The sequence below is a fragment of the Asterias amurensis genome, chromosome 16, assembly GCF_032118995.1.
Source record: "Asterias amurensis chromosome 16, ASM3211899v1".
NCBI classification, from domain to species: Eukaryota; Metazoa; Echinodermata; class Asteroidea; order Forcipulatida; family Asteriidae; genus Asterias; species Asterias amurensis.
In genome coordinates, this window is record NC_092663.1 from 17,481,453 (window position 1) to 17,500,868 (window position 19,416).

At 37.9% G+C, this 19,416-nt stretch overlaps 2 protein-coding genes across 2 annotated transcripts in view; one reads left to right on the top strand and one right to left on the bottom strand.

Annotated features, from left to right (window-relative positions):
* The window catches only part of LOC139948808 (ATP-dependent translocase ABCB1-like), a 30,614-nt gene extending 16,556 nt beyond the window's left edge, over positions 1 to 14,058 (bottom strand). Inside the window, exons 1-14 of the mRNA XM_071947143.1 lie at positions 13,641 to 14,058; positions 9,216 to 9,347; positions 8,682 to 8,836; positions 7,942 to 8,147; positions 7,137 to 7,361; positions 6,386 to 6,560; positions 5,805 to 5,929; positions 5,538 to 5,654; positions 5,092 to 5,146; positions 4,450 to 4,563; positions 2,841 to 2,951; positions 1,133 to 1,258; positions 797 to 1,000; positions 531 to 701 (exon numbers count right to left, since the gene is read on the bottom strand). Coding sequence (XP_071803244.1) covers positions 531 to 701; positions 797 to 1,000; positions 1,133 to 1,258; positions 2,841 to 2,951; positions 4,450 to 4,563; positions 5,092 to 5,146; positions 5,538 to 5,654; positions 5,805 to 5,929; positions 6,386 to 6,560; positions 7,137 to 7,361; positions 7,942 to 8,147; positions 8,682 to 8,836; positions 9,216 to 9,324 — 1,893 coding nt within the window. The 5' untranslated portion in view covers positions 9,325 to 9,347; positions 13,641 to 14,058. The remainder of the gene's footprint in view (positions 1 to 530; positions 702 to 796; positions 1,001 to 1,132; positions 1,259 to 2,840; positions 2,952 to 4,449; positions 4,564 to 5,091; positions 5,147 to 5,537; positions 5,655 to 5,804; positions 5,930 to 6,385; positions 6,561 to 7,136; positions 7,362 to 7,941; positions 8,148 to 8,681; positions 8,837 to 9,215; positions 9,348 to 13,640) is intronic.
* A 377-nt stretch (positions 14,059 to 14,435) lies between these two features.
* On the top strand, positions 14,436 to 17,981 carry LOC139948878 (uncharacterized). The gene is made up of 6 exons (XM_071947235.1): positions 14,436 to 14,596; positions 15,264 to 15,581; positions 15,996 to 16,198; positions 16,707 to 16,803; positions 17,095 to 17,234; positions 17,499 to 17,981. Exons 2-6 carry the CDS (start codon positions 15,275 to 15,277, stop codon positions 17,967 to 17,969), a joined length of 1,218 nt encoding a protein of 405 aa, XP_071803336.1. The 5' UTR covers positions 14,436 to 14,596; positions 15,264 to 15,274; the 3' UTR covers positions 17,970 to 17,981.
* Positions 17,982 to 19,416: the final 1,435 nt, after the last annotated feature.

The following is a 19,416-nucleotide window of genomic DNA, read 5'->3' on the forward strand; positions in this document are numbered from 1 at the left end:
AGATGATCAGAGCTTACTGATGCAAACGTGGAGTCATTAACCATTGGTTGTTTTCAGAACCAATACTACTCAAAAGAGATTTACACATAAAAATAATAAATCGTATAAAGCGCTGGTATCTGGAAAAAATTATTCACTGCGCTAATATATGACCAAGGGAAAAATTAATGGTAGGCTTGACTGAAGAAGTAAGTTTTGAGATTGGATTTGAATGAAGAAATGTCAGGTTGTGATCTAAGGGTAAGAGGCAAGCCGTTCCACAGGGGGGGGGGGGGGGGGGCTGCTACCGAGAAACTTCTATCCCCATAAGACTTCATATACATGGTGTTACCGATAACCTCTCTTAGCTTTAAGACAGCATATATAGTACCCATACCTATATCTAGCCATATCCATATCTAGCCATATCCATATCTAGCCATATCCATATCTAGCCATATCCATATCTAGCCATATCCACATCTACCCATATCCATATATAGCCATATCCATATCTAGCCATATCCATATATAGCTATAGCAGAGCCTACCTTATCAAGAGCTGCTTGGACAGTAGCCTCACTCTCAGTATCAAGGGCTGATGTAGCTTCATCCAACAAGAGGATCTTTGGATTACGAACTAGCGCCCTCGCGATGGCGACACGTTGCTTCTGACCACCAGACAGCTGAGCCCCTCGGTCACCAACAAGCGTCTCATATCCCTGAGAAAAATGAGATTTTTATTTTTAAAAAGATTGTTTTAATAATCTTTATTGAGAAGTAAAATAGTGACGAGAGTGTAGATGATAAAACTTACGTCTGGTAAGGCAGATATGAAGTCATGAGCATTAGCCTCCTTTGCAGCTGCTTTTATCTCTTTATCCGTTGCATCCACACGACCGTAGCGGATATTCTCAGCAATGGTGGTAGCGAATAGGACAGGTTCTTGGCTGACCACTCCAATGTTCTCTCTCAGCCACCTTACATTGATGTCACGCAAGTCATTCCCATCTAGTTTGACCTGATGAAGATATGTTTATATAATCAAACAATTAACACCAAGGTGTAACAATTATCAATTTGTACTTTTTTTGTTTTGTCTTTGGACAAATTTCCAGCATAAAAGTCTTAAGAAAGAAAGACAAAGACTCACCGATCCAGCCAATGGATCATAGAAGCGCTGGACGAGTTGTACTGTGGTACTCTTACCACATCCGCTACTACCAACCAATGCAACTGTCTGACCTTGTTTGACCTCTAAGGTTAAACCATTCAACACCTTTAAAAATAAAGCAAAAGAATTGATGAACATAAATGTAGAAAAAGTAGGTCACAAATAAGTGGAATTGTAGAAATGTATTTTTGTAAAAGACTATTATTTCAATGACTTCAAGGGCTTGGGACGTTCCTTAAACCTTAGTTTATTTTCATAACTATTAGTTTCATTTGTAAATTTCATTGAAGAAACCTCTAACAAACTGACAAAGCCAAATAAAATTAGAGGTTTATAAAAATTTAAAAAATGTCCAAAATATGTTAGTTTTTTTTCTTCAATAATGGTGCTGCCACAATGAAGGCAGAAGACTGACTATCAGCTCTATAGTCTCTAGAAAAAGTTTGGGCGAGAGTGCATTCTGCTTTACCAACCAGGCTCCTAGTGGATGATACCCATGCCTACATCCTTACAGACTGTGAAGGGGGTAACCCTGTTTCAGCCCCAGGAGTAGGTGGCTCCTAGTGGATGTTACCCATGCCTACATCCTTTAGGGACTGTGAAGGGGGTAACCGTGTGTCAACCCCATGAGTGGGTCGCAACATACCCCTGGTGGCAGTAGCCATCTCCTAGTGCATTCTTCTTTACCAACCAGGCTCCTAGTGGATGTTACCCATGCCTACATCCTTTAGGGACTATGAAGGGGGTAACCGTGTGTCAACCCCATGAGTGGGTCGCACCATACCCCTGGTGGCAGTAGCCATCTCCTAGTGCATTCTTCTTTACCAACCAGGCTCCTAGTGGATGTTACCCATGCCTACATCCTTTAGGGACTATGAAGGGGGTAACCGTGTGTCAACCCCATGAGTGGGTCGCACCATACCCCTGGTGGCAGTAGCCATCTCCTAGTGCATTCTTCTTTACCAACCAGGCTCCTAGTGGATGTTTCCCATGCCTACATCCTTTAGGGACTATGAAGGGGGTAACCGTGTGTCAACCCCATGAGTGGGTCGCACCATACCCCTGGTGGCAGTAGCCATCTCCTAGTGCATTCTTCTTTACCAACCAGGCTCCTAGTGGATGTTACCCATGCCTACATCCTTTAGGGACTATGAAGGGGGTAACCGTGTGTCAACCCCATGAGTGGGTCGCACCATACCCCTGGTGGCAGTAGCCATCTCCTAGTGCATTCTTCTTTACCAACCAGGCTCCTAGTGGATGTTACCCATGCCTACATCCTTTAGGGACTATGAAGGGGGTAACCGTGTGTCAACCCCATGAGTGGGTCGCACCATACCCCTGGTGGCAGTAGCCATCTCCTAGTGCATTCTTCTTTACCAACCAGGCTCCTAGTGGATGTTTCCCATGCCTACATCCTTTAGGGACTATGAAGGGGTAACCCTGTGTCAGCCCCTCGAGTAGGTGGCCCCTAGTGGATGATACCCATGCCTTCATCCTCTAGGGACTGTGAAGGGGGTAACCGTGTGTCAGCCCCTGGAGTAGGTGGCAACATGCCACTGGTGACAGTTGATTTGGATTGACAGCCCAAATCAGTTACGTGTAACCCTCACATCAAATTGGCCGTTTGGCCTTGGGAGTTGGGTGATACCTCACAAATTAAATACCAAATTCTAGGTTGTACTCTCACCTGAGTGTCTGGTCTGGATAGATAGCAGAAATGGACGTTCTTAAAAGTGATGTCACCAGTCAATGACTGTGGCTTCAGGCCAAGGTCAGATGAATTGTCAATATCTGGAATCTATGGTATGGCAACAAGAAAATTCAAACATTATTTGCAAAATAAACTACAAATTAAACAAGTGGTACTGACCAAATTAACATGCCTTAAAGGAGGTGATCTGGGAATGGGTTCGAGGGGAGTGGAACCTACCTGGTCTATAATCTCCCAGATGGTACTAGCTGCTCCTCTAGCTGTGATGAAACCAGTGATGAAAGGAGTGCCTTGACCCAAAGAGAACACTCCAATTAAAATGGACAGAGAGAAGGTGGTCTAGGAGGGGGTTCGAGGGGAGTAGAACCTACCTGGTCTATAATCTCCCAGATGGTACTAGCTGCTCCTCTAGCTGTGATGAAATCAGTGATGTAAGGAGTGCCTTGACCCAAAGAGAACGCCCCAATTAAAATGGACAGAGAGAAGGTGGTCTAGGAGGGGGTTCGAGGGGAGTAGAACCTACCTGGTCTATAATCTCCCAGATGGTACTAGCTGCTCCTCTAGCTGTGATGAAATCAGTGATGTAAGGAGTGCCTTGACCCAAAGAGAACGCCCCAATTAAAATGGACAGAGAGAAGGTGGTCTAGGAGGGGGTTCGAGGGGAGTGGAACCTACCTGGTCTATAATCTCCCAGATGGTACTAGCTGCTCCTCTAGCTGTGATGAAATCAGTGATGAAAGGAGTGCCTTGACCCAAAGAGAACGCCCCAATTAAAATGGACATCAGAAGGTGGTCTAGGAGGGGGTTCGAGGGGAGTGGAACCTACCTGGTCTATAATCTCCCAGATGGTTCTAGCTGCTCCTCTAGCTGTGATGAAATCAGTGATGAAAGGAGTGCCTTGACCCAAAGAGAACGCCCCAATTAAAATGGACAGAGAGAAGGTGGTCTAGGAGGGGGTTCGAGGGGAGTGGAACCTACCTGGTCTATAATCTCCCAGATGGTACTAGCTGCTCCTCTAGCTGTGATGAAATCAGTGATGTAAGGAGTGCCTTGACCCAAAGAGAACGCCCCAATTAAAATGGACAGAGAGAAGGTGGTCTAGGAGGGGGTTCGAGGGGAGTGGAACCTACCTGGTCTATAATCTCCCAGATGGTACTAGCTGCTCCTCTAGCTGTGATGAAATCAGTGATGAAAGGAGTGCCTTGACCCAAAGAGAACGCCCCAATTAAAATGGACATCAGAAGGTGGTCTAGGAGGGGGTTCGAGGGGAGTGGAACCTACCTGGTCTATAATCTCCCAGATGGTTCTAGCTGCTCCTCTAGCTGTGATGAAATCAGTGATGAAAGGAGTGCCTTGACCCAAAGAGAACGCCCCAATTAAAATGGACAGAGAGAAGGTGGTCTAGGAGGGGGTTCGAGGGGAGTGGAACCTACCTGGTCTATAATCTCCCAGATGGTACTAGCTGCTCCTCTAGCTGTGATGAAATCAGTGATGTAAGGAGTGCCTTGACCCAAAGAGAACGCCCCAATTAAAATGGACAGAGAGAAGGTGGTCTAGGAGTGGGTTCGAGGGGAGTAGAACCTACCTGGTCTATAATCTCCCAGATGGTACTAGCTGCTCCTCTAGCTGTGATGAAATCAGTGATGTAAGGAGTGCCTTGACCCAAAGAGAACGCCCCAATTAAAATGGACAGAAAAGCCTGTTGAGTAGAAAGGATTTGAGGCATTGTATGTTGAGGTATCAATATATTTGGTGTGCGGTAACACCATGTTCTTTAAGATATAGGATTTGAGGCATTGTATGTTGAGGTATCAATATATTTGGTGTGCGGTAACACCATGTTCTTTAAGATATAGGATTTGAGGCATTGTGTGTGAGGTATCAATATATTTGGTGTGCGGTAACACCATGTTCTTTAAGATATAGGATTTGAGGCATTGTATGTTGAGGTATCAATATATTTGGTGTGCGGTATTAAACACCATGTTCTTTAAGATATAGGATTTGAGGCATTGTATGTTGAGGTATCAATATATTTGGTGTGCGGTAACACCATGTTCTTTTGAGAACTTGTCTTGCTATATATTATACTACCAAGGCGTAGACTTTGGAATTCGGGTGACTTCTCAGTTCTGAAAAGTTTGGTGAGTAATTAAACATCTTGCTTTGGGATTCCTCTTTTTAAATGTTTTTTTGTTAAGTCAGTTCATAAGAAAAGAGAACAAACCACAATGATGTCTCCAGGGGTGATTTCATTACTTAAATACAGCGTTGACCCATACCTGAAAGACACAAATAATTGATCCATTGATTACAAATAAAGACCAAAACAGGCTTTTTATTGATATTTTACACACCATATAGGCCTACAAACAATTTTGTCTGAATCATGTTAATTTATTTTTAAGTAGGATTTGAAACTTTTTTTTTGTCTATTAAAAACACAAATTTAAACACCCACTGGCAGTTACCGAAAAAAACAAAAAACAGGATGAATAGGAAACGATGAGAAATGCTCAGTTCCTCATGTGGGTGGAAAATCAGGTAGGGATTGAAAACCCAATCCGAGCGCAAGGGATTCAAACTGGGGTGCACAGAGGTAAAAGGCAGAGATCACTGAGACAACCCGATCCCCATTTAACCATCTTAAAGCAAGACACTAATATGACTTACCAGAAAGCCAACGCATACGTTGCATAGAAGTTGAAGTAGAAGGTTCCAACCAAGAAAGACTGCACTGTATCTTTCTTAATGGATTGCTTCTTGGCACTGTATAAACTTTTGGTATACCTATCAAAAAGAATTAAAAAGTCAAAATGTTATCCGATAAATTTGAAATAATCTTTGCTTTTACATACCTCCCTGTGTCCGATTGCAAACCTCTAAGTTTTCTAAATTGTGGTAGTCAAATATTTGAAAGCAGAAGAGTTAAATGTTTACCTTTCGACTTCTTTCTGTTCTCCTCCAAAAGCTGCCACAGTCCTGATGGAGGAGAGAACCTCTTCAGCGACAGCCCCAGCCGAGGCATAAGCATCTAAGGCAGTTTTAGCCATCTTACGAATCATCTGTTTTCAAAGAAGGTTAAGATGATTAAATCAATGTAGATGCTTCAAAGTTGACACCTGGGCCTATTTTCATGGCTCTGCTCACAAATGAAAACAGCGCTTTACAGTCACCTTTCTCTGCTTACTGTGCAAGCACTGAGTTTCTGCGCTAGCTGTGTAAGCAAAGTATGACTAGTAACCTAGGCCCAATTTCATAAAACCTGTAAGCACAACAACTTGCTAAGCACAGATTAGTATTGCTTAGCAGAAATAGGTTACCAGCCCAAATTACATAACATTGGCATTGTTGTGGCTGGTACCTGACTCAATTTTTGCAGTATTTTCTGCTTTACAGTTTTAATTTGGCCCTGGAGTTTGCACATGAGCGCAGAATTCCCTGCTTATGTAAGCACTGCTTTATTGCTTACGACAGTAGAGCCATTAAATTAGGCCCAAATCATTTGATAGTCAACTTACCCCAATTCCAATGGATACAGACGGTACCATAATGACAACAGCTACAGATAAAATAACTAGAGTAAGTTTCCAAGACTTGATAAATCCAAGAGCGATACCTCCAACTGCAGTCCCAGTGTACTGCAGGAGAAGACCAAGCTTGTCACCAAATCCACTACGGATTTTATCAATATCCCTTTGGAAAAGAATGGAAATAAAAACAAAATTTTGCTGAAAAAGTTGGCAAGTGAATCCATCATAGATTTTGTCAATGTCCTTTTGGAGAAGAATGGAATAAAAATAAAAATGACAAATGTTTTGATAATAAGACGGTTTTGTTTAACAATTTCTAAATTTGTCTCTCCATGGAAACAAGAGGAAGTTTCTCTGTGGAAGCAAAAGGAAAACATAGTTACAAAAATCCTAACTGGTGATTTTTTTGTGGATTAGTAAAATAAATACAGAAGCCAAACAATTCTTGGTATATACCAATCTCAACTGACCAGAGAGTTGTTGTTCTTCAAGTTGTCAAAAGAAAAAAAGATTTCTATGTTCTTGGAAAAGTTACAAATCAAGTCATTAAATATCCAAGATCAATTTTTAAGTGAACATCTTTTTCAATGACCATAACTTTGATTTCCTCTTTGAAATCTAAGAGAGTGTGTACAATAAAGTTACCTTTTCTGAAAGAGAAAAGTGTAATAAAAGCTGTAATTGAGTTGTTTTTCTGATATTTTTAATAATTGTAAGAGAAGACAACCATTCTACATACTCTGATACCCTTGATGTTAGTTCTCCAGCTTTATGAGTGTCGAACCAAGCTGTTTCCTGTCGAAGTATTGCTTGATAGAATCTTAGTCGGATCTTATAAATCTGTCTCTCAGCCGCTGTATTCCATAACATGTTTTGTAAGTATCCTACAAGCATTATGATGACGCCCAGGATAGCATAGTAGTAGGAGAACTCAGTAACTATGGCAATAGGATTCGATACGGGTCTGTTATAAAGAAGAAACACAAAATGTTTTAATAGATGGAAATTTGCATCGGGATATAGAATAATAATTTTTGATTTTACCCATTTACATCGCTCTAGAATTGCAAAGATCCTGGGTTCGATTCCCATCCTAGTAATATGCCTGTGGTTTTGTTACCAGAGCTCTGGAAAGTACTGATTAGACAGTGCTAAACACATCACCAAAAATGGATTAAAAAAATGATGAATAAGATGAAAAGTTGATCATTATTGTCAGATTTGTTTTCAATAGTAAAATATGAAAACCACAATTCCTTATTCCTTTCATTCTTCATAATTTTGATAAAAAGGAAAAATCGCAACATTATGTTTTGTAGATTAGTTGACTTCACTGTGGTTTTTTTAAAGGTAGGTTCATCATTTAAGGTTTATTTCAACATAATGCTGACCTATAATAACTGGATTTATATAGGCAATATTATCAAGACAGACACAATAAAATTCACCTGTTAAAGTTCAATTGGATACAGTGTCTACTAAATACAGTATAACAGCAAAATGTAAATAACTTTGTGTAAAAACAGCAAAATCTAAAGACTTACAGTGGAGTAGCCATTGTAACCATGGTATCCGTTACGTTACTCTCTAATGTCATCTCAGTAATTACCGAGTTACGACCAAAATCAATGAAAGCATCCGTCACTCCTCCAAAGAAAAACAGAACCATTGGGAGTGCAGCTCCTTGAGCCACGGCTAGTATCATAGCTAAGATTATAAGGATGATCTCAAGCGGACCAGCAAACCGAAACTGTGTGCAGAGAACAAAAAATGAACATCCTCTGAAATAACTGACAATATCAGAAATCTATGATAGGCAATGTTTAAATTGATTGCTTCAGCAATGGCTATGCAGGAGTATCAAAGCAAGAGCCATAACTGACAATCTTTTATTCAGACTTATTCAAAGATTTATTTAAACAAAGACAGAAATTACGACTTTTTCTAATGAAAAAAACACTTGACACATTGTATTGTTTCCCTGAAGTGTCAGGTTGTGATACCAATGAACTCAAAGCAGCAACACTGGAAAGACGGGCTGTGATGGGGGCAGTACCAGTGATTCAAGTGGGGGGCGGGGCAATTTGAGGAGGAGGAGACCATGTGAGACTCCTACACAGTAGCAGAATAAAAAGTATGCAGAAAGATATGACAGATTTATGAAAACCCATTCATTAGTCTTTGTTGACAAGCAGTTTTGATCAAGGAGTTTGTTTGAATGATTTTTAAATCAAATAGAATTTTAAATTCATTACAAGGAAGAGCAATGGCAGGTATAACTTACAAGTTGAAGAGTGCTAACATTTCTAGTTTTGACTTCCACCTTATCAACCTCTGTCTCAGTCTTAGTTCCTTCCTTTAAGGCGAGTTTTGTGTCTTCAACAATTACAGTTTTATTTTCTAAGTTGTCATTGTCAGCTGGTTCAGACACTTTCATTTCTGGAAAGAAAGGGGAAAAAAGGAGACGGTATGAGACTCTACCTATAGTTCAATATTCTCCTCTCAGTCTATGATCTTGTGTCTTGTTTTTTTATCCATATTTTTGAGGTGTATACATAATTAACCTCTGTCATTTTTTAGTTTATCTCCCAAATGTAATTAATAAAGTTGCAGTTGTCTTTTCCAGTGTGTATTTTTGTATGTTTTTGTTTCAGATTTTCTAAGATTTAACAGTGTAATTCTCAATATTGTAAATGTCATGTAAATTGGCCGTTGGTTGCAATGTAATTTTAGCAATTAACTAATAATTCAAATAATAATTGAGAGAATAGCAAATGGTCATTTTAAACTAAAAGGGGCATTGGTATAAAAGTCTTACCTGGCTGGTTATTATTTTGTGTGACATCAGAGTGTTCTACATTGTGACTTTCAGCGACTCCTGGAAGTTCTCCTCCTTCTGAGGTTGGGTTGCCCTCCTCATAAGTCATTATGTCATCTATTACAATCTCATCTGGATTTATTAATCAAAGACATACAAACTTAAAGTAAGCATTTGTTCATTTTACATTTGTAAGTTAGATTCTATTCGTAATTAATCTGTTTTCTCAATGCAAATTTTGGGAGAATATTTAATCCCTTTGTAGACCCTTGAAGCAAACGAAATCTTCATTATTGTAATATCCACCACCATACAGAGTCAAATCACTCAAAATTCATCAGATATAACATGTACGATCTAAGCTTGACGACAGTGTTGTAGCCAAGGTGGGCAGTGCCGGGGTCATCACTCTCAGCAAATACACTTTTTATGAGAGGGCTGAGCGAGATTTGCACAGACTTCCCTGAGATTTCACGCAACAGCATTGATGGCCCCATATCTAATAAATTATTTTGGTGGACTAAATTGGATTTAGAGCCCAATGCTAAAATTGGTCTAGCTACAACACTGATGCTTGACATTTAAGTATTGCATCAGGGTTAAATATTAATTTTGTTCTTGTGTGACGATCAGCATGGAATGAAACAAGACATGGATAGAGCTGAATGTACAGTGCTTTTTTATCACACAGGTTAAAGAAAAGTAAAACTCAAATGAGTTGCATGCTGTTAATTAAACCAGTCAATTAGACCAGTAGACTATTGCTTAGAAACCACTGATAAAGAAAAGCCATTTTTGCCGGGGACAACATTGGTCACACCTATATTGCTTTGAGACACACTTAAACAGGTCCCAACGAACGAGACTGGCCAGTCTATAGCAGACTTTCAGAATAGTCAACGTTTAAAATAAAATCATTGTGGGTGGGTGGGTCAAAAGAAATAACTAAAGAAATTAGGTTCTTATCAATATTTTTAAATGCTCAATGTTATATTAACAAACGAAAAGAAAGTAGACAAAATAACCAGGTGGCCATGCTAGCAAGTTGTCATCATTCCTGACTACAAAGTTGTCTTGTTTAAGCCAGGAAAAAAACATTGAAACCAACTTTTTATTTGCTTAAATATCTGGCTCATTTGAGGCATTACTTTGTTCTCTAGTGTCTGGATTATATTATGAAGCCATCCAATATTATGAAGCCATCCAATATTATGAAGCCATCCAATATTATGAAGCAATCCAATATTATGAAGCCATCCAATATTTGATATGGCCCATCAGTTTATTGTTATCATACAGGCCAACCTCATAGGGTGTGTGCGTGTGTGTGCATTAAGAGTACCTCTCTTGATAATTATTGCAATTTCAACTCATACTGCAGCATGTTGACTTTTAGTTTATTAGTAACTATTTGTGCAAACTTAATATATCCTTCCCTGCTTTACCAATGGAGGAAGTACAAAGCAGTACAAAACAGGAAACATTTTTGTTTTATGTTTGGAGCTCAACTAAAGTATAAAATTATTGTAAATGTGTGGACCATTAAAGCAATTGATATGTTTGCATTGTAAGCAGATCATTGAAGAAGAAGAGACATAGAGTTTAGAGTATGATTTTTATCTATAGACGTTTTGATACTTTTAGATATTTTTTATTAAAACAATACTGCATTAGCATAACGGGCCTGCATTAGCCAAATTTATGAAGATTGTCCAATCATTCAACTTTTGATTTCAAAACTTCACTTGTTGTTTTTACAAATTTTGATTTTATGTGACTTTGTAAATACAAGATGTAAAATTTCTCAAACGGATGACAGTGTGCATTGTCAGTGTATTGTAACAGCAGGTAATCTAATGACTGTGACTGTAGGTAACATGATGGTCTATTTATGCCTATTGACTGTGACTGGGATGGTTCAATACTAGACACAATGATGCCTATAGATTACATAACAACTGCACAGTTTCCTGTCAACATAACAATGACATACAACACACCACTGGAAACACACTGTACAGTAGGCCTATAGTCTTCCCTAAACAGACAAACCATCAATCAGAAAATCATCTCAACCTGTTAGATAATAACTTCTAAGTTAGAAGTTAATTGTTATCTAACAATATTGGAGATGCTTTGCTGTTCGATGGTTGACTATAGAAATTGTTCGATTGCTATGCTGGTATTTTTTCAGTTTGAACAATGTCATTATTTTTTAGACGCCCAAGCCCCCAAAATGACCAGCAAAAAACACACAACCATTAAATGTTACAATAAAGTTTAATAATTGTATCAATAAAACCTAATAACAATTTCCCCCTGCCAAACTGGTACAGCCTATGTAAGGCGTCTTGGGTAATTAAGAAAACGTTTTAAAATAACTTTCCTTCAATATTTAAAATTTCAAAATCTTAACATTATTTCAGAAGAAAAATATCCCATACATTATCACAAAGTTGTTTTTTGTTCAGTTTGGTTTAAAACCCTTCACAAAATTACTGCATTATATAATTCTGTTTTGTACAATTATTGTATGTCCAGACACCCTGTACATTCCTCATTGATAAACAATGTACTTTCATAGTGTTTACTTTCACCTAAATTCTGTTACCTTAAACTTTCACCTACATTTTGTTACCTTAAACTTTCACCTACATTTTGTTACCTTAAACTTTCACCTACATTTTGTTACCTTAAACTTTCACCTACATTTTGTTACCTTAAACTTTCATCTACATTCTGTTACCTTAAACTTTCACCTACATTCTGTTACCTTAAACCATGCTTACACTTTCACCTACATTCTGTTACCTTAAACGCTCACCTACATTCTGTTACCTTAAACCATGCTTAAACTTTCACCTGCATTCAGTTACCTTAAACTTTCACTACATACACAAATCAATTGAGTTTCCTTTCCATAATTAAAGCATCAAATGAGTTTCCTTTCTGTTGTGCCATGCCTGCGCTGCTGCAGGGTGATAGGACAATTCTTACAGTAGGTTCCTCCTTCCTCCATGGGTGAATCATTGAGGTAGGGGTGAATTAACAATGAATTCAACCCAGGATGATCAGGGGATCCGGGAGCTTTGTGTAGCTCCGTATATGGATGAATTCAAGTCATAGAACTGGAGCCAGTCTACAAGTTGTTTTCAAATAATATGTAAAAGCAACGGCCTATTGAAAGTTATTGTTGCATCAGTCACCCTTTTATATGTTGATCGTTTTGAAGAAAAAAACACCCAAATTATTCCCCAAAACACAGACAATATTAAGCCATGGTTGGACATTGTTTCAGAATAAACATCTGAATTAGACTGACCACTGGTCACGCTTGGGTGTTACACAAAAACACAAATGTCTATAAACTAATGAACTGACCACCATTAGAGATGCTTTGTCTGACTGGTCAGCTCATCAGACCATAGAAACTACCACCATGGTCAGACCAATAGAATATGGGTCAATCGTTTAAAAGCAGGCCTATGCCTATTTATTAGGAAGGTCACTTTAATATTACACAACATCAACATATTGGGGGGGGGGACACAATGCTTTCAACTTTTACTTTTTCACTTACAAAGAAAACTACTATTTATTTGAGCATAGAGGGGGATAAATAAATTTAAGATATGATTTGAAAGTTGGCACTTAAATTCAACTTTCTTTGGCCGATTAATTTAACTATTTGCAAAAAGAAAACATGTACTTTATAGCAATTCACAATTACTTTGGAAATTCATTGGTTAACATTGCAAAGATCTGAGGCAATACAGACAATTACCTGATATCGGTCTTGAAAGACAACAAATGAAAAATACCCTGATTAATTAACTTAGTAGATGAGTTCTTTCTATGATGTTGGGAACATAGTTTTAACCATTTTTTAATTGTGTTTGATCATAATTATGTTGCCACTGTGCTTCTGTGCTGTATTGGCAATGTACTTTATAAGCTCAACTTTTGTTGCAAATGAAACTTGATAGTTTATCTTTTTTTAAATAATGTTTATCATTCTTATACAATAACAGTGCGAGTAATTTTGCTGTTATACACAACACTTCAAACTATGTTCTGACTTACATGTATTGTCTGATAGAGTATCATATCCTTTCTCCATGGCACATTTCTTACAAGATGTGGCAAATTATAATAAATTGTTTTTAATTTAAAATGTCCGTCTTGCAAGTAATAAACAGACGGTTCCTTGCTTTATCTTTTATGAGAAAAAAAAAATGAAAAAAAAAAAATTACATTTACCACAGATGCAATCATACAATGTCGGCTGCTACCTAGTGTTGTGGATCCACCCTCGACTGCCCGGCCCACGCACCGTGTATCGCGTCGTGGCCCCCCGTGAACTCCAAGACTAAAAAGAGAAAGTGCGACCCTTCCAGCCGGACAACCCAAAACACGCATACGTACCTAAAGAACGTCAAACTGTTGTCTGCTTAATCACGGATGAAGTAATGATACTTCTGTTGATTTATTCAGGCGTAGTAGTTCGTTATTCTCCGAGGTTTCCTCTACAAATTGTCTACAACTCAGAGCAGCAAAGCCAGTGTGCGATCTTACATCTTACGGTCGGTTGAAAACTGTTAAGTCATTCGTGTTGACATGACATCATGATGTGAAATGATGGAGGACGGACGAACGGACAGAGCTTTCACTTCTGCCGGGCACTTGGCATCCGTGGTAAACTGATGCAATCTTCACTGTTGTTACTCCATGTGATGTGATAATATGATTATGTCCACCACCATGATCTCACTCACAGTCACATTGACAAATTATGACATTAAATCCCAAAGTGGCATCAGAATTTCCATAATCATAGAAGCGCATGCATCCCTTGCAAGATTGGGAATGTGTGCTTTCTAGCTGCAAGAGGGCGCTATAGCCATCCCGTGAAAACTTGTCGTTGGTCGAAATAATTGATCCGCCTGCTAAATTCTAAAAGAATGCTCGATAGACGAATTTGGGGAACCTATAAAATCGTAAACTGTTGAAATTCGTGTAATTTGTACTAAAGAGAAATTGAAACAACTTAACCATATTTTATGGTAATAAATGTATAAAACAAATACTTTTGAGTGGTAAAATAGTTACAATTTAAATAAATAATCAAACTTAACAAGTTACAACACCCCTAATAATTTTTGGAATAGTCTAAGTTGCTATACCAACGGTAACCTGTATACACTTGTTGGGCCGGTCCCGTTATGTGTGTGGGTGCCTCCATGGTGGGTGCATGTGCTGAACGATAAACCATAGAAAATCCTGACTAATAATAACAGTATCGATGGTAAAAACCTATTTTTTTGAGACGCAAGAATGACAATTTATTGACAAGAAACGAGTTGTTACTACATGCACAAAAGGTGAGTTATTAAAAAAAAAAAAAATGTTATTTCTGTCAATCATGTTTGTTGTGTACATGTACATGTAGGTTGTAGTTACGATTCTGATTTTGTACTACGTTCAGAAATTGTGATGGTTTCTTTTTATTTACAATTAGCACAAAGTGCACTCATATCTGTTTCCTTTAAGTTCCCAAAAGTGATTGCATACAAACAAACAGTAGCCACAAACAGGTGTCACTTTATACCCCACATAATGCGATCAATATCGCCCCAAAGCATTGATGTTGTAACTTAACCCCGTCGCTATATTCATGAAAATGTCAAATAGGTCAGACGTAATGACTGGAATTGAAGGGAATGAAGCACAGTCATCATGGCTATAGGCTAAGTAGTAGTATGGATTCCATAGTAATCCTGGCAACTACAGTGACGCCCTAACAGCTTCCATTTGTGTTTACTACATTACGTTGTTCATTATTTCCTTTTAAAAATAAATGCAGATTTTGAATGTTGTTTGTGCAACTTTGGTAAGGTTGAATAAGCAAGTGAAACCACTTTACTAACTACACTTTTTCAATGACAGGATGTAAAGTTATATGGTATCAGTGGCAAGATGTTATGGAAACCTCTCAGGTATCCCAATATTGTTAAATATTAAATCTTGAACTTGATGTTTACTTTTCAGTTTTGAACTCAATGGCTACAATGGTGACCATGAGAAACTCTGCAGACATTCATTCCTCAAACATCAACCAACGCCAGCCTTCTGCAACGCAAAGCTTAAATGTACGAGAGTTCACGTTTGCAACACAGGGTCGCTTCAATGCTGGACAAGACCTAGTGCTAACACGCAGTGATAGTTATGTCATTCGTAAGCCACGTAAGGAAGATGACATCTGGACACGCCCCCCACCAGACTTCCGTCCCCAACAATACCTACCGAAGCCGCCCAAACGCAATTCAAGAGAGAGTATGCAGCCGTGGAAATATGGAACCTTTCCAGGTATTTTGGTTTTTGCTTTACTTTAAAATAAACTCAATAAAAAGGATTTAGATGCATCAGGGATAAAGAAGATTATTCGGTTGTAACCCAAACCTGCTCCTAAAACTATAAGGTTCATAATCTGATTTCATAAAAGATCTGTAAATCCAGAAAACGTGTAGGGCGGACATTTTGAAGAGACTAATGTTATATTAACCTATGAGCGTTGTGGTGACGATAGCAGAACAAACCTCGCAGTTATAGGAGTACATGTACCCCACTCTGATATGTGTTAGCACTGTATACTCAGTACTTTCCAGAGTTCCCGAGTAGAAAGGATATTAATATTTTCCAAAACATAAAATCCTGTCTACTCACCCTCTTTCTTTATAACAAACCAAATAACTTTTTTAAATGTGAATTTTTTTAACGAAGGGCAAAAGAAAGCTTCTGCTAAACCATCCGGGATAAAGTCTCTTCAGCTGCCCAAGATCCTTCAGCCCGATAGACCTCAAAGTAGCAAGATAGTAACAAGATTCAAGACACTTGACCCCCATGAGGCTAGGGTACAATTTGTCAAAGAAGGAATGAACACCAAAGACCAGTATAAGATGCCGAGGAAGCATGACTTCAGAGGGGTAAGTAACTTTGGATTCTAGCCCACCTTGTTGGGCTCGCTTTTAACATCGTTCTTTTCATAGTCACCAATGATGACTACAGGCATGCAATTTTTCCTCGAATCAGCCGATTTCCTCTTTTTTTAATCTCAATTTTACCATTCAAAATTGAAAAATACTATACAAAATCATTTAAATTTTGTAATTTCCTCTTCTTCTTTTTTTGTGAAGTTACAGTTGCATGCCTGTGACTATTATAAGACCAATGTTAACCCTTTCATGCACCAATTATTAAAGTGATAAATTGATCATATGGACACATTAATTATCAACTTGTTTCTTGCTAGCGACCAGTCAGTTCATGAAAGAGTTTAAAGAGAGCCATAAAAACCCATCTAGGTGGGCTACCTTGATGCATACACCACACCTCTTTCAAGTGTTTTTTTAAAAAGTCTTTATGCCAGCCATAAAATAGTCTCAATATTCATTTAACATCTAGTAAATATTGATGTTGTTTTTATTTTTGCAGTATCCTCCACTCGGTCCATTAGGTCTACCTGAATTTGTGACAGCATCCGACCATGATCCATACAACATCAAGTTCAAGTCAGATAACAGGGACATAAGTGAGTATTTGTTAACCACATAAATATTAATTAGGCTTTCCTTACTTTGTATTGCAACGTCACACAGCCTGAGACTTTGCAAACCAAGGTTGGAAAACAATGGAAAGCCATAAATGCAATAAAATATACTGTTCGAAACATTGAGCCCAAACTGACTCTTTTCAGCGCAAGTTTAGTATTATTTATACATGTTGTTTATTCTTATTGTTCACACCATGCAAAGCTTCAAATATCACCTGTCTCTGTACAGTGGTTATTATTGACAATTACTCCTTGATTCTCTTCCTTTAGTCGTTGGTCTTCCTCAACCAAGATCAGATAGATCAATGGGTCATCAGATTGGACGTCAAGCAATATCACCCAAACCTCACTATCAGCCTGAGCTTATTATGCCAAACTTAAAGTGGCCAACAGTCTCCGGTGAATTCACAGTAAGTAATCAAACACAAATATACACAGTAGATCTTTCATCTACATTGCCTTTAAACCAATTATTGATTGTTTGTTTTATGTAAACTCGTGTGGTATTTGTGCTAAAACATTGACTGCATATTTTCCTGTAATTTTAACTATAGACTTCACTGTTTTACAGGCCCCAATATGCATTACCTGTTGTATGAATCCTGTTTAACGTCCTTTTGTTGGTCACATTAAGTCATCAAGTCTGACCATTCTTTTTCTTCTCACTTTTTCAGCGTTTTCGAAGAAGAAACCGTTCTCCACACACCGTTCTCTTTGATCAAATTGAAGACACCTTGGATGATAAATGGAGGAAGGATGCAGAGGATCGAGAGAACATTCAGAATGAGACGGAGAGGGAGAAAAGAGCAAGACAGTTTCAAGAAGAGGTTGCAAGACAATTGGCCATCAGAACACAGATGATGTCTGCCTCAACAGTACATAACAATATGGGTAGACAGATGAGTGGTCAGATGAGTGGTCAGATGAGCAGCCAGATGGGTGGTCAGATGGGTAGCCAGATGGGTAGCCAGATGGGTGGTCAGATGAGTAGACATATGAGTGGTCAAGAATCTATGTATTCTGGGAATATAAACCACGGACGTGCTTCAGAGGAGCAAAGGATGGGTAGTCATGGAAACGGAGAGAGTAGGGCATATAGTAATAGTATACCAAGCTTACGTGATGATGAACTAGATGTATCTTGACATTAGTTCAGTGAGTTGTGTTACCCTATTTCTTTAGTTCTTTGTCTCAAGGTTTGTCTGGTAACATTTCGCTAAGCTTGAAATCACTGCCTAGTGCTTCTCTGACATCACGCTGAAGGACAAGTCCTAATTGATTTCAGCTGAATTCGCAGAAAGGCCCTGATTGCTTACCGTTTTGATTTGTAAAGCAAGTCTGATCAAGAGACCAGTTGACTATTGTCGAACATTAAGCGATCTTTGCCTGGTACCCACAGGATGTATTTATGCATAGGTTACCATTGTTGACTAATGGTCGCATTGTTGACTAATGGTCGTTAATCAAACTTGTCCCTAGTTGCAGTGATATGTTTACTGCAGGTTCTTGTGTAATGTGATCTTCTGATCCGCTCCAGCCATAAAGTGAAGCTCCCATTACCATGGTAATAATAAAAAAACCTCTTGAAATAACTTGTGCAATGTAAGGCATCTTATTGTTTTATAATATTGAAAATGGTTTTAATTATTCAGCAAACCATGAAAATACATTAAATATTGATTTCATTAAAATGTATACAGGGTTTTGTCACATAATTGGTTTAACAAATAACTGATGTTCTTGTTAGGTTAATAAAATGGAAGGAATGTTGATTGATTGCCGAGTATTATTTTCAAAATATATTTTCTTTCAGTGAGATTAAATTATTTCTTTATTGAATTTATGTTTTTATAAAATACAATTCTGCAATTCTTCATATACCTATAAATGAACCTGCACCAATTACATACAATAAGGTTATATTTCTCCTCCACTATAAAAAGCAAACAATTTAAATGGGAAAAATATCATGAGATATTTTAAAAACTTAATTTTTTTGTGGTTCAGAATAACTGTTGTTATACAACATTTTAAATATAACCAAACATCCTTTAACAGCTAAACAAATTTATGCTAAATGTGCAGTTCCTGAAATAATATTGACAAGTACACTTTGGTATGATTTGTTTTGTTAAATTAAATTCAGTAAGCTTATAATTCTTTTGACCTTCGGTATAAAGACTATAAATAATAATACTTTAATTATAACAAACTTTGTACAGCGCATTACAAAAAAAACGTATCAATGCACTTTACATTATACGATCATTGAATTCAATTAAAGTTGTCAATTTTTATTTGGTAAAAGATATCAATCAACAATCATGTAAACTTAATAAACCCCCAAAAGCTTACATTCCATAAACAAGACAATCATTCCTGTGAGTAAGTCATGTGTGCGCAATGTGTAAATAAAATGGTTGCATTATCAAACTAAACTCATCTCCTGTGTTTGCCTTGATTTGAAAAACTGTGTGCCGAATTTTCAACACAATAGAAATAACACCATGATTATTAGTAAGTATCAGCGCTGGTAAGTACAAAACAGCACTTCTTATTTTGAGAAACTATGTGTTGTTTCAACTAATTTAT